Source organism: Salvelinus sp. IW2-2015, linkage group LG26 (genome assembly GCF_002910315.2).
Source record: "Salvelinus sp. IW2-2015 linkage group LG26, ASM291031v2, whole genome shotgun sequence".
NCBI lineage: Eukaryota > Metazoa > Chordata > Actinopteri > Salmoniformes > Salmonidae > Salvelinus > Salvelinus sp. IW2-2015.
Window position 1 is genome coordinate 41,038,283 of NC_036866.1, and position 16,097 is coordinate 41,054,379.

General features: G+C 41.6%; 1 protein-coding gene across 1 annotated transcript in view; it reads left to right on the forward strand.

Moving 5' to 3' along the window:
• The window catches only part of immp2l (inner mitochondrial membrane peptidase subunit 2), a 149,509-nt gene that overhangs the window by 38,184 nt on the left and 95,228 nt on the right, over positions 1–16,097 (forward strand). Inside the window, 1 exon segment of the mRNA XM_070435304.1 lies at positions 2,942–3,048. Coding sequence (XP_070291405.1) covers positions 2,942–3,048 — 107 coding nt within the window.

Below are 16,097 nucleotides of genomic sequence, written 5' to 3' on the forward strand. Positions count from 1 at the left end.
AACACCATCATTAAGTTTGCAGACGACACAACAGTGGTTGGGCTGATCACCGACAACGACGAGACAGCCTACAGGGAGGAGGTCAGGGTCCTTGCCGGGTGGTGACAGAATAACAACCTATCCCTCAACATAACCATGACTAAGGAGATGATTGTGGACTACAGGAAAAGGAGGACCGAGCACGCCKCCATTCTCATCGACGGGGCTGCAGTGGAGCAAGTTGAGAGCTTCAAGTTCCTTGGTGTCCACATCACCAACAAACTAGAATGGTCCACACCAAGACAGTTGTGAAGAGGGCACGACAAAGCCTATTCCCCCTCAGGAAACTAAAAAMATTTGGCATGGGTCCTCAGATCCTCAAAAGGTTCTACAGATGCAACATCAAGAGCACCCTGACTGGTTGCATCACTGCCTGGTYRGGCAATTGATCACCCTCCGATCGCAAGGCACTACAGAGGGTAGTGCGTACGGCCCAGTACATCACTGGGGCTAAGCTGCCTGCCATCCAGGACCTCTGCACCAGGCGAAGGCCCTAAAAAGACAGACTGGTCTCTCTACTACCGCACGGCAAGTGGTACCGTAGTGCCAAGTCTAGGACAAAAAGGCTTCTCAACAGTTTTTACCCCCAAGCCATAAGATTTCTGAACAGGTAGTCAAATGGCTACCCTGACTATTTGCATTGTGTGCCTCCCCCCAACCTCTCTTTTACGCTACTGCTACTCTCTGTTTATCATATGTGCATAGTCACTTTAACTATACATTCATGTACATACAGTTGACGTCGGAAGTTTACATATACTTTAGGTAGGAGTCATTAAAACAAATTTTTTCAACCATTCCACAAATTTCTTGTTAACAAACTATATGTTTTCTGCAAGTCGGTTAGGAACATCTATTTGTGGCATGACACAAGTATTTTTCCAACAATTCTTTCAACACAGATTATTTCATTATAATTCACTGTATCACTATTCCAGGGGTCAGAAGTGTGACACCACTAAGTTGACTGTGCCTTTTTAAACAGCTTGGAAAATTCAGAAAATTGATGTCATGGTGTAGAAGCTTCTGATAGGCTAATTGACATAATTTGAGTCAATTGGAGGTGTTACCTGTGGATGTATTTCAAGGCGCTACTTCAAACTCAGTGCCTCTTTGTGCTTGACATCATAGGAAAATCAAAAGAAATCAGCCAAGACCTCAGAAAAATTTCGCTCCACAGGTTGCTGGTTTCATCCTTGGGAGCAATTTCCAACGGCTGAAGGTACCACGTTCATCCTGTACAGAACAATAGTACGAAGTATTAAACACCATGGGTACCACGCAGCCGTCATAGCGCTCAGGTTCTGTCTCCTAGAGATGAACGTACCTTTGGTGCGAAAAGTGCAAATCAATCCAGAACAAACAGCAAAGGACCTGGAAGATGCTGGAGGAAAACCGGTACAAAAGTATCTATATCCACAGTAAAACGAGTCGCTAATATCGACAACACTGAAAGGGCCGCTCAGCAAGAAGAAGCCACTGCTCGCAAAACCGCCACAGGACTACGGTTTGCAACTGCACATGGGGACAAGATCGTACTTTTTGGAGAAATGTCTCTGGTCTGATGAAACAAAAATATAACTGTTTGGCCTTAATTACCATTGTTATGTTAGGAGAAAAAGGGGGAGGCTTTGCAAGCCGAAGAACACCATCCCTCCATGAAGCACGGGGGTGGCAGCATCATGTTGTGGGGGTGCTTTGCTGTAGGAGGACTGGTGCACTTCACAAAATAGATGGCATCATGAGGGAGGAAAATTATGTGGATATATGAAGCAACATCTCAAGACATCAGTCAGGAAGTTAAAGCTTGGGTCGCAAATGGGTCTTCCAAATGGACAATGACCCCAAGCATACTTTCAAAGTTGTGGCAAAATGGCTTAAGGACAACAAAGTCAAGGCATTGGAGTGCCATCACACAAAGCCTGACCTCAATCCTATAGAAAATGTGTGGCAGAACTGAGAAAGTGTGTGCGAGCAAGGAGGCCTAGAATCCTACTCAGTTACACCATGCTCTGAGAGGTGGAATGGGCCAAACTTCACCCAACTTGTTGTGGGAAATTGTGGAAGGCTACCTGAAACATTTGATCCAAGTTAAACAATTTTAAGGCAATGTTACCAAATACTAATTGAGTGTATGTAAACTTCTGACCCACTGTGAATGTGATGAAAGAAATATAAGCTGAAATAAATCATTCTCTTTGCTATTATTCTGACATTTCACATTCTTACAATGAACTGACCTAAGACAGGGCATTTTTACTAGGATTAAATGTCAGGAATTGTGAAAAACTGAGTTCAAATGTATTTGGCTAAGGTGTATGTCAACTGTACTACCTCAATTGGCCCGAKCAACCAGTGCCCCCTCACATTGGCTAACTYGGCTATCTGCATTCTGTCCCACCAACCCCTCTTTTACGCTACTGCTACTCTCTGTTTATCTTATATGCATAGTCACTTTAACAAATCTACATGTACATACTACCTCAATCAGCCCGACTAACCGGTGCCTGTATGTAGCCTCGCTACTGTTATTTTTCACAGTTTTTTTTACTGTTGTTTTACCTTTTTACTTATCTATTGTTCACCTAATACCTTTTTTTGAACTGTTGGTATGAGCCTGTAAGTAAGCATTTCACTGTTTTATTCGGCGTACGTGACAAATAAACTTTGATTTGATAGGCTAGATACAGTATTTAGCTCAGTATGGCAGGAGTCCGCTTCACTTCTCTAAGAGGAATATGTCATTCAGTCTGTCTTCTGTTCCCTGGTTGCCCTATGCTTGGCCCTAGCTGCTGTTCTTCTGTCCAGGCCACTGATGACAATGTTGCTCGTTTCCCTTGTTTCTTTCTGATGTGACTGACTCACCTCTTTTGTGTTTGTGTGCATGTGTGTGTCGTCTCAGCCTTCCCTGAATCCTGAGGGGAATGTGACAGGGTCTGACGTGGTGCTCCTGAACCGCTGGAGTGTGAGGAACTACCAAGTACGTCGAGGTGACATTGTGTCAGTCCTGTAAGTAACCAAGTTTTAACCACGTTTACATCAACTTTTGTTTGTTTGTTTGCTGTCAGACAAGCTGGGACCTTGTTAGTAGATCAAGTGGATTTGGATACACACTCTCGCCCTTTCTCTCCCTCCACCTCTGGAGTAGGCCCTTCTGCCAATGGCTGGCTGAGCAGTGACGCTCTGCTCCCCTATAACTCCCCTGTGCTGTTTTTAAAATGGAGGACCTGTTGACACTGTTGGCTCCACAAGAGAGGGAGGGAGAGGGGGAGAGAGCAATTAGAGCGCCACACAGCCACGTGAAGGCTCCCTGCTTTCAGACATACTCTTTGTTCTGAAGCACCGTGGGAAGCCAAATGTGGCCCTGGCTGCTAATGAAAAAGACTCAGTCACAAATGGCATCATATGCCCTATATAGTGCACTACCTTTGACCATAGGGCTCTCAGAAATAGGGTGTTATTTGGGACGCATTCAAAATCTCCCCTCAAATAAAGTATTTTCTCTCTCTTTCTCTCCTCGTATGCTCAGGTCCCTGGGCGCACTTATCCCAGACTACTTATCTCAGTCTTTGTTTTTGCTTCTGAGACTTCAATGTGTGATAACGCAGCTGTCTGATGCATTTGTGAGGTGTCGCCTTGATGGGATTCAGGTTTGATGTTGTTTGATGCAGCAGAGCAGAGGTCATGAATAGGCAGACATAGAGGTACGGTCAAYGAATATTACTGCATTATGTATTTTCTGTGTTCATTAGTTAAACTGGGTTTGACAACCTCAGGGTAAAGTTTTGCCACGACTGGTTTATTTGGGTTCTACATTACTATTGTGATTCAGCACAGATGTCCACAAACCACCCATCCATGCAGGTTTCCCTTAGAAAAAAGGTATTCTGACTTCAATGGGACCTGGTTAAATATATTAATAAATCAAATAAAATGCTATTAAATGCACCTATTTGCTGCTGTGGGGTMTGATGTGATGTGGATTGTGTGGGCTCAGACAGACAGCGGCAGGCAGGCAGGATAAATCCCTCTTCCATAATTACCCCAAGATGGCAGCCTCTCCCTTCCCTTCCCTGCAGGGGACATGTTGCGCCTRTGAACAGGATGTTCAGCCATTTATGAAGCACCATTCCTAGCAGAGCGGAGAGAGAGAGTGAAGGTGAGAGCGGGAGAAAGAGSGCAGGGGAGAGGGGGAAGTGATAGAAAGCGAGTGAGAGAGCTAGCGTGGAATGCTAATCTAATGTACTCTGACAAACTAAGTTGTAAGAATGAATTATTTCTGTGGGGGGATTTCACAGACTATAGGCGTACTACACTGTATACGATAGAGTTAGTCACGGTTGTTGAGAAACCCTCTTGTGTTTCCCATTGAGGGTGAAATAGTTAATTTTGTGGACTCACTGGGTAAAGAGAAYATTATACTGGGTCATGTTCACAAGGTACAAACCTGAGGGAAACTGGAAGGTACTAAACTTGTCCAACCCTGATGTACTCTGTAAGGTACTGTAGGAGTTATGTGCATCATCMTGTTTGTGTTGTTGTTTAGATTATTGACCTCTGTACTGACCCTTGCCCCGAGACATGACTGTAGACCTCTATGGCGTCAGACTCTATAGTTAGTTAGCCTACAGCTGCGTCTCAGGGCAACCGTTCCACTCCAATAGATTTTAAAGGTATGACATGTGTTTCACCCACATCTGTCGTGTGAATCTGTAGGCACAGGAAGACATACAGATAGGCTAGATACAGCATTTAGCTCAGTATGGCAGGAGTCCGCTTCACTTTGCTGATAGCAATATGTCATAGATACACCAATTAACCTGCATGCTTTTGAGAATGTTTTTTTTCTAAAGCAACATTTCTGAGGAAGGGCAACGTGTCAAGTAGATCTGTATCAACAACTGTTGTTGCGTGGAATTTCATAAAAAAATGTAAAAGCGTATTTCTCATCTGCCAAAGAATTCCACCCTGGCCTGTACTGTATTTACATGTCAAGTGTGATATTGGACTACTGCTACAGCAAGGCAGACTGAATTCCCTCTTCTAATTTGAAAAGCAAATTGTCCAAAGCAATATTCTGGTCCTCTGAATAATTTCTTATTTACAGAATAGAATACTCCTCGTTTCACGGCCATAGTAGTGGATGAGGAAAATGGTCACCGTGTTTGAGTGCATATATGGCCATTTATCTGCCACATCGGGTTTTTGTCATGCTTTCAGTGCAGGCTATTATTAATAAGCTGATTTGATTTTATGTTCTCCTTGTTAACATAACCATTTCGAATTATTATTTTTTGAGCAGCTCCAGAAACAGGTTTCTGCGAAGCAGAATTTTCTTGTGGAAGAGGAGAATTGCTCCTCTCCGGGTTATAAATAGCGGGTTAATGAATCCCCTTTTCTGGCACTGTGCTTTTGTTAATGACAAGGTTTTAGGATTACCATCCTGGTACGAGACGATAGAAAAACAGATGTTGAAAGTTTTGACGTGGTACGTTTTTTTAATGTGTATGAATATTCATGGGATGCACAGCAGCAGTTGTGTAAACCTTCAAAAGCTTCAAGTCTGTAGGTGCTTCTCTTCCTGTAGCTTGTCTTTGAAGTGTGGATGCCAGGAAGAGAGAAACATCACCCCTCTTGTTCGTTTGGACGGTACTGAGTTTGTCATTTTTAACATCAACAGAATCCAGTTTGGCTTTGTTGAGCTGTGTTTTAGCCAGCTGTGACTAAAGCCCATTGTTTTGGGATTGGGTTTYCAAAAAAAGAGAAGACTGAGGTGGGGGGAAAAAAGGAAAGCAAAAACCTCTGAGATGCTTAATCTAGGATACTCTGAGCTGACAATCTCTCCTCTGCAGACATGTTGTTCAGGCAACAGTAGAACGCGGTCTGTGGAMGTAGGAATTCCTTCATGGACACAGGAAAAGGGGAGCTGACTGGCTTGGCCACCCTTCCATGAGCCATTAGGCCACTGTGGAGCACACTGGCCCCCAGGGAGGGGATAGGAGGGGGGGGGGCAGGGGAGGTTAATAGGGTTTGTTTTGCCAAAAGAGATCGCTTTAGTCTGTCTCCTAATCTAGCAGATAGATAGGGATGTTTTGACATGTCTGCTGCCTGGCTGGCTGTAATAGTGTTATTATCTATCATTTGTGTGATTTCAGCAGCGTGATGTCTGGGTAATGGCCTCTGTTAAAAGCAAGACATTGGCCTCTTGAGCTACGAATCCCACTCTGCGAAACACACACACAAGCTTGTGCACACACACACGCGCACACACACACACACACACACACACACAGATGGTGCTCAGAGCACGCACACCTGCATTCATTACATGTGTTTCATTTTATCTTAAAAGTTCGATAAAGGTTGGCGTTCCCTCCAACCAGCTTAGAGGCAGCCATTTCATTCAACATGTAAACAAGAACGAACTGAATTAGTAAATGAATTCAATGCCCTGCAAAATCAAATTGAATGAAATTTGTCACGTGCTTCGTAGGCAAGTGTAGACTAACAGTGGAATGTTTACCCCTACACGTGCATTTCCAAAAATACAGAGTTAAAGATCAAATTCAATAAATAAATAAACAGATGACATGAGGAATTAATACAAATGCGGTAACGAATAAAAATAACAAGTAAAATTAACATGGCTTACAGTTGAAGTCGGAAGTTTACATACACCTTAGCCAATACATTTGAACTCAGTTTTTCACAATTCCTGACATTAATCCTAGTAAAAATTCCCTGTCTCAGGTCAGTTAGGATCACCACTTTATTTTAAGAATTTGAAATGTCAGAATAATAGTAGAGTGATTTATTTCAGCTTTTTATTTTTCATCACATTCCAGTGGGTCAGCGTTTACATACACTCAATTAGATATTTGGTTAGCATTGCCTTTAAATTGTTTAACTTGGTCAAATGTTTCGGGTAGCCTTCCACAAGCTTCCCACAAAAAGTTGGGTGAATTTTGGCATATTCCTCCTCACAGAGCTGGTGTAACTGAGTCAGGTTTTTAGGCCTCCTTTCTCGTACACGCTTTTTTCTATAGGATTGAGGTCAGGGCTTTGTGTTTGGCCACTCCAATACCTTGACTTTGTTGTCCTTAAGGACATTTTGCCACAACTTTGGAAGTTTGCTTTGGGTCACTGTCCATTTGAAGACCCATTTGAACCAAGCTTTAACTTCCTGACTATGTCTTGAGATGTGCTGTAACATATCCACATAATTTTCCTGCCTCATGAGGCCATCTATTTTGTGAGTGCACCAGTCCCTCCTGCAGAAAAAGCACTCCTACAAACATGATGCTGCCACCCCCGTGCTTCACCGGTTGGGATGGTGTTTCTTCGACTTGCCAGCCTCCCCCTTTTTCCTCCAACAATAACCATGGTCATTATGCCAAACAGTTCATTTTTGTTTCATCAGACCAGAGGACATTTCTCCAAAAAGTACGATCTTTTGTCCCCATGTGCAGTTGCAAACCGTAGTCTGCTTTTTTACGGCGGTTTTGAGCAGTGGCTTCTGCCATGCTGAGGGCGTAGTAGGTCGATATGAGACTGGATTTGCTGTGGATGTAGATACTTTTGTACCTGTTTCCGCCAGCATCTTCACAATGTCCTTTGCTGCTGTTCCTGGATTGATTTGCACTTTTCGCACCAAAGTACATTCATCTCTAGGAGACAGAACGCGTCTACTTCCTGACGGTATGCGGCTGCGTGGTCCATGCGTGTTTATACTGCATACTTTGTTCTGTACAGATGAACGCATACCTTCAGGCGTTTGAAATTGCTCCCAAGGATGAACCAGACTGTGTGAGGTCTTAAATTTTTTTTCTGAGGTCTTGGTGATTCTTGATTTTTCCCATGATGTCAAGCAAAAGCACTGAGTTTGAAGGTAGGCCTTAATACATTCCACAGGTACACCTCCAATTGACTCAAATTATGTCAATTAGCCTATCAGAAGCTTCTAAAGCCATGACATCATTTTCTGAATTTTCCAAGCTGTTTAAAAAGGCACAGTCAACTTAGTGTATGTACATTTCTGACCCACTGGAATTGTGATACAGTGAATATAAGGTGAAATAATCTGTCTGTAAACAATTGTTGGAAAAATTGACTTGTGTCATGCCACAAAGTAGATGTCCTAACCCGACTGCCAAAACTATGTTTGTTAACATGAAAATTGTGGAGTGGTTGAAAAACGAGTTTTAATGACTCCAACCTAAGTGTATGTAAACTTCCGACTTCAACTGTGTATGTATGTATGTATGTATGTATATATATATAGGGAGTAGAAAAGAACATGCCTATATACAGGGCGTACCAGTACCGAGTCGATGTGCATGGGTACCAGGTAATTGAGGTAGATATGTAATAGTGATTTTATTTCTTAAATGTTATTTAACCTTTATTTAGCTAGGCAGTGATGCACGGTTTGACTCAGAACCGTGGGGACTGCAMGTTATATCRGCGGGGCGGGCGSGTTTAGGGTCATGAAGGAAAACGGGCGGGTTGAATAAAGGAAAACAATACCTTTGCAAAGTTACACCTCACTTTTTATTGGGACTTTTCATGCGTATACTAATGCAAATCCATATGTTATATGTGGGGACATTTATGCTACCGACCCTTTTAAAGATTTTCTCTGGTACTTTTTTCTTCTTTTTAGCCACTAGTTCTGAAAGTAGCAGCCATGACCCAAAATGGGTTGCCGAAAATTGCGTACTACATTACTTCACAAATATGCAGATATGTGCACCATGTCGTTGCTCTCTCGCTCTGCTGTGTGTGCATCTTGCTAGTTGTCACTCAAATCGTGAGGGGCTGAAGCTCATTGGCTGAAACTTGAATCGCTAGGGGACTGGCCCACGTGGGGGTGCATGTAGGGAAAATGGCGCGCACAGCTTCCAGAAAACAGTCGCTTTCAAACTAGGGATTTCGTGGATAATTGAGGTAAGACAGAATTTCTGCATGTATGAACTACACATTGACACATCCAGCCCAAAGCAGATGTTTTGTTGAAACTCAACGTAACATTGTATTTAAAATTTTCACTACTTTGGTGTCAATAGCCTGTCACCATTCCATACATACAGTATTTGTTTCTCTCTCATTCTGTGAAATAGATTGGACATTTGACATTTAGGATTGGTTAAGATCCACCCCTTCCTTGTACTTTATAGGCCTGTCTCCTCCGGACCCCCATAGTACTGTATGCATTATTTTAACAGCTTTCATCTGATGTGTGAATTCCAAGATGTGCTTCAATGAAAGTGGGTTGGGGTATGGTTCTGATAATACCAAGGATGGGGGTTGGATTCTAGCATGGGTCAGTTATACTGATAACCTCTACAGTGCATTCGGGAAGTGTTCAGACCACTTTTTCCACATTTTGTTACGTTACAGCCTTATTCTAAAATGGATTAACCTCCACGGGATCGGTGTCCCCCCCTCGCGGGACAGTTGAGCTAACGTGCGCTAATGTGATTAGCATGACGCTGTAAGTAACAAGAACATTTCCCAGGACATAGACATGTCTTATATGGGCAGAAAGCTTAAATTCTTGTTAATCTAACGGCACTGTCCAATTTACAGTAGCTATTACACTGAAAAAGGTAATGCTATTGAGAGTGCACAACAACAAAAAACTTATCACAGCAACTGGTTTGATACATTCACCTCTGAAGGTAAATAATATACTTACATTCAGTAATCTCGCTCTAATTTGTCATCCTGAGGGTACCAGAGATAAATGAGATAAAATGTAGCATAGTTTTGATAAAATCCATTTTAAATTCAAATGTAGGAACTGGGTTCTACAGTTTGAACCCCTGCTGTGTATCAATTGACCAATTCGGCACATTTGGGCAGACTTGATACAACATTTAGAACAGCAATGCAATGGTTCATTGGATCAGTCTAAAACGTTGCATATACACTGCTGCCATCTAGTGGCCAAAATGTAAATTGCGCCCAGACTCCCAAGGGATATAATGGCCTTTGTCCTGCATTTCACAGATGGATAATTCAAAAAATAAAAAGCACGTGTTTTTCTTTATATTACCAGATCTAATGTGTTATATTCTCCTACATTAATTTCACATTTCCACAAACTTCAAAGTGTTTCCTTTCAAATGGTATCAATAATATGCATATCCTTGCTTCAGGTCCTGAGCTACAGGCAGTTAGATTTGGGTACGTCATTTTAGGTGAAAATGGAAACAAGYGTCCGATCCTTAAGATGTTTTATCCACTTAGGCTAGAGAGGTTAAGAGGTTTTATATAGTTTTTCCCCGTCATCAATCTACACACAATACCCCATAATGACAAAAGAAAAAACAGGTTTTTAGAATTTTTCCCCCCAATTTTGAAAAAAACAACTGAAATAATCACATTTACGTAAGTTCAGACCCTTTGTTGAAGCACCTTTGGCAGCGATTGCATCCTTGAATCTTCTTGTATGATGCTACAAGTTTGGCACCTGTATTTCGAGAGTTTCTTCTCTGCAGATCCTCTCAAGCCTCGGTGTCAGGTCGGATGGGGTGCGTCGTTCACCGCTATTTTCAGGTTTTCCCAGAGATGTTCGATTTTGTTCCTGTCTGGGCTCTGGCTGGGCACTCAAGGACAGTCAGAACTTGTCCTGAAGCCACTCCTGTGTTGTCTTTGGCTGTGTGCTTAGTGTCGTTGTCCTGTTGGAAGGTGAACTTTGCCCCCAAATCTGAGGTCCTGAGCGCTCTGGAGTAGGTTTTCATCAAGGATCTCTCTGTACTTGCTCTGTTCATCTTTCCCTTGATCCTGACTAGTCTCCCAGTCCCTGCTGCTGAAAGACATCCCCACAGCATGATGCTGCCACCACCATGCTTCACCATAGGGATGGTGCCAGGTTTCCTTCAGATGTGACGCTTGGCATTCAGGCCAAAGAGTTAAATCTTGGTTTCATCAGACCAGAGAATCTAGTTTCTTATGGTTTGAGAGTCTTTAGGTGCCTTTTGGCAAACTCCAAGTGGACTGCCGTGCCTTTTACTGAGGAGTGGCTTCTACCATAAAGGCCTGATTGGTGGAGTGCTGCAGAGATGGTTGTTCTTCTGGTAGGTTCTCCCATCTCAACAGAGGATCTCTGGAGCTCTGTCAGAATGACCATTGGGTTATTGGTCCTCTCCCAGACCAAGTCCCTTCTCCCCCGATTGCTCAGTTTGGCCGTGCAGCCAGCTCTAGGAAGAGTCGTGGTGGTTCTGAACTTCTTCCATTTAAGAGTGATAGAGCCTACTGTGTTKTTGGGGACCTTCAATGCTGCAGAAATMTTTAGGTAACCTTCCCCAGATCTATGCCTCAACACAATCCTGTCTCGGAGCTCTACTGACAATTCCTTCGACCTCATGGCTTGGTTTTGTGCCTTTCCATATTATGTCCAATCAATTGAATTTACGCACAGGTGGACTCCAAGTTGTAGAAACATCTCAAGGATGATCAATGGAAACATGATGCACCTGAGCTCAATTTAGAGTCTCAAAGCAAAGGGTCTGAATACTTATGTAATAAGGTGCACTGTATGTGTCACCTTTTTCTGAATGCACTGTATGTGTCACTACAAACTGTAAGACTGGTAACAGGGCTGACCAGCCAGAGCTCACAGCATGCATTTCAGTTGCGTGTCTGTATTTCAGTAGCGTGCATCCTCACTGTCCCTGTTGCAGAATGTATTCACAACATGGACATTGACTTCTGCTGAGCGAGAGAGGGGCAGCAATTGTATTTGTCACATTCACTGAATACAACAGGTGTATTTACTCTTTGCCTGTTTGATGGTTTATCTGAGGGCATAGCGGGATTTCTTATAAGTGTCTGGGTTAGAAACCCGCTCCTTGAAAGTATCTCCTCTACCCTTTAGCTTAGTGCGGATGTTGCCTGTAATCCATGGCTTCTGGTTGGGGTATGTACGTACTAGAGGTCGACAGATTATGATTTTTCAACACTGATACCGATTATTGGAGGACCATTTAAAAGCCGATACCGATTAATTGGCCGATTTTTATTTATTTATTTATTTATTTATTTATTTATTATTATTTATTTATTTATTTTTAATAAAATATATATATTTTCTTTTATTATTTTTATATATGTATATATTTGTAATAATGACAATTACAACAATAATGAATGAACACTTATTTTAACTTAATATAATACATCAATAAAATCAATTTAGTCTCAAATAAATAATGAAACATGTTCAATTTGGTTTAAATAATGCAAAAACAAAGTGTTGGAGAAGAAAGTGCAATATTTACCATGTAAAAAAGCTCAAGTTTAAATTCCTTGCTCAGAACATGAGAACATATGAAAGCTGGTGGTTCCTTTTAACATGAGTTTTCAATTTTCCCATGTAAGAAGTTTTAGGTTGTAGATATTATAGGAATTATAGGACTATTTCTCTCTTTACCATTTGTATTTGATATACCTTTGACTATTGGATGTTCTTATAGGCACCATATTATTYCCAGCCTAATCTCGGGAGTTGATAGGCTTGAAGTCATAAACAGCGCAATGCTTGAAGCACAGCGAAGAGCTGCTGGCAAATGCAGGAAAGTGCTGTTTGAATGAATGCTTACGAGCCAGCTGCTGCCTACCACCGCTCAGTCAGACTGCTTTATCAAATCATAGACTTAATTCTAATATAATAACACACAGAAATACGAGCCGTAGGTCATTATTATGGTCAAATCCGGAAACTATAATTTCAAAAACAAAACGTTTATTCTTTCAGTGAAATACGGAACCGCCCGTATTTTATCTAATGGGTGGCATCCCTAAGTCTAAATATTGCTGTTACAGGCAGAAGCTTAAATCTTTGAATCTAACGGCACTGTCCAATTTACAGTAGCTATTACACTGAAAAAGGTAATGCTATTGAGAGTGCACAACAACAAAAAACTTATCACAGCAACTGGTTTGATACATTCACTCTGAGGTAAATAATATACTTACATTTCAGTAATCTCGCTCTAATTTGTCATCCTGAGGGTACCAGAGATAAATGAGATAAAATGTAGCATAGTTTTGATAAAATCCATTTTAAATTCAAATGTAGGAACTGGGTTCTACAGTTTGAACCCCTGCTGTGTATCAATTGACAATTCGGCACATTTGGGCAGACTTGATAACAATTTAGAACAGCAATGCAATGGTTCATTGGATCAGTCTAAAACGTTGCATATACACTGCTGCCATCTAGTGGCCAAAATGTAAATTGCCCCAGACTCCCAAGGGATATAATGGCCTTTGTCCTGCATTTCACAGATGGATAATTCAAAAAATAAAAAGCACGTGTTTTCTTTATATTACCAGATCTAATGTGTTATATTCTCCTACATTAATTTCACATTTCCACAAACTCAAAGTGTTTCCTTTCAAATGGTATCAATAATATGCATATCCTTGCTTCAGGTCCTGAGCTACAGGCAGTTAGATTTGGGTACGTCATTTTAGGTGAAAATGGAAACAAGGGTCCGATCCTTAAGATGTTTTATCCACTTAGGCAGAGAGGTTAAGAGGTTTTATATAGTTTTTCCCCGTCATCAATCTACACACAATACCCATAATGACAAAAGAAAAAACAGGTTTTTAGATTTTTTCCCCCCAATTTTGAAAAAAACAACTGAAATATCACATTTACTAAGTATTCAGACCCTTTGTTGAAGCACCTTTGGCAGCGATTGCATCCTTGAATCTTCTTGGTATGATGCTACAAGTTTGGCACACCTGTATTTCGAGAGTTTTCTTCTCTGCAGATCCTCTCAAGCTCTGTCAGGTCGATGGGGTGCGTCGCTTCACCGCTATTTTCAGGTTTCTCAGAGATGTTCGATTTTGTCCTGTCTGGGCTCTGGCTGGGCCACTCAAGGACAGTCAGAGACTTGTCCTGAAGCCACTCCTGTGTTGTCTTGGCTGTGTGCTAGTGTCGTTGTCCTGTTGGAAGGGACCTTTGCCCCCAATCTGAGGTCCTGAGCGCTCTGGAGTAGGTTTTCATCAAGGATCTCTCTGTACTTTGCTCTGTTCATCTTTCCCTTGATCCTGACTAGTCTCCCAGTCCCTGCTGCTGAAAAACATCCCCACAGCATGATGCTGCCACCACCATGCTTCACCATAGGGATGGTGCCAGGTTTCCTTCAGATGTGACGCTTGGCATTCAGCCAAAGAGTTAAATCTTGGTTTCATCAGACCAGAGAATCTAGTTTCTTATGGTTTGAGAGTCTTTAGGTGCCTTTTGGCAACTCCAGTGGACTGCCGTGCCTTTTTACTGTGGCTTCTACCATAAAGGCCTGATTGGTGGAGTGCTGCAGAGATGATTGTTCTTCTGGTAGTTCTCCCATCTCAACAGAGGATCTCTGGACTCTGTCAGAATGACCATTGGGTTATTGGTCCTCTCCCAGACCAAGTCCCTTCTCCCCCGATTGCTCAGTTTGGCCGTGCAGCCAGCTCTAGGAAGAGTCGTGGTGGTTCTGAACTTCTTCCATTTAAGAGTGATAGAGCCTACTGTGTTATTGGGGACCTTCAATGCTGCAGAAATTTTTAGGTAACCTTCCCCAATCTATGCTCAACACAATCCTGTCTCGGAGCTCTACTGACAATTCCTTCGACCTCATGGCTTGGTTTTGTGCCTTTCCATATTATGTCCAATCAATTGAATTTACGCCACAGGTGGACTCCAAGTTGTAAAACATCTCAAGGATGATCAATGGAAACATGATGCACCTGAGCTCAATTTAGAGTCTCAAAGCAAAGGGTCTGAATACTATGTAATAAGGTGCACTGTATGTGTCACCTTTTTCTGAATCACTGTATGTGTCACTACAAACTGTAGACTGGAACAGGGCTGACCAGCCAGAGCTCACAGCATGCATTTCAGTTGCGTGTCTGTATTTCAGTAGCGTGCATCCTCACTGTCCCTGTTGCAGAATGTATTCACAACATGGACATTGACTTCTGCTGAGCGAGAGAGGGGCAGCAATTGTATTTGTCACATTCACTGAATACAACAGGTGTATTTACTCTTTCCTGTTTGATGGTTTATCTGAGGGCATAGCGGGATTTCTTAAAGTGTCTGGGTTAGAAACCCGCTCCTTGAAAGTATCTCCTCTACCCTTTAGCTTAGTGCGGATGTTGCCTGTAATCCATGGCTTCGGTTGGGGTATGTACGTACTAGAGGTCGACAGATTATGATTTTCAACACTGGATACCGATTATTGGAGGACCATTTAAAAGCCGATACCGATTAATTGGCCGATTTTTATTTATTTATTTATTTTTTATTTATTTATATTATTTATTTATTTTTAATAAATATATTAATATTTTCTTTATTATTTTTATATATGTATATATTTGTAATAATGACAATTACAACAATAATGAATGAACACTTATTTTAACTTAATATAATACATCAATAAAATCAATTTAGTCTCAAATAAATAATGAAACATGTTCAATTTGGTTTAAATAATGCAAAAAACAAGTGTTGGAGAAGAAAGTGCAATATTTACCATGTAAAAAAGCTAACGTTTAAGTTCCTTGCTCAGAACATGAGAACATATGAAAGCTGGTGGTTCCTTTTAACATGAGTTTTCAATTTTCCATGTAAGAAGTTTTAGGTTGTAGATATTATAGGAATATAGGACTATTCTTCTCTTTACCATTTGTATTTGATATACCTTTGACTATTGGATGTTCTTATAGGCACCATATTATTACCAGCCTAATCTCGGGAGTTGATAGGCTTGAAGTCATAAACAGCGCAATGCTTGAAGCACAGCGAAGAGCTGCTGGCAAATGCAGGAAAGTGCTGTTTGAATGAATGCTTACGAGCCAGCTGCTGCCTACCACCGCTCAGTCAGACTGCTTTATCAAATCATAGACTTATTCTAATATAATAACACACAGAAATACGAGCCGTAGGTCATTATTATGGTCAAATCCGGAAACTATAATTCAAAAACAAAACGTTTATTCTTTCAGTGAAATACGGAACCGCCCGTATTTTATCTAATGGGTGGCATCCTAAGTCA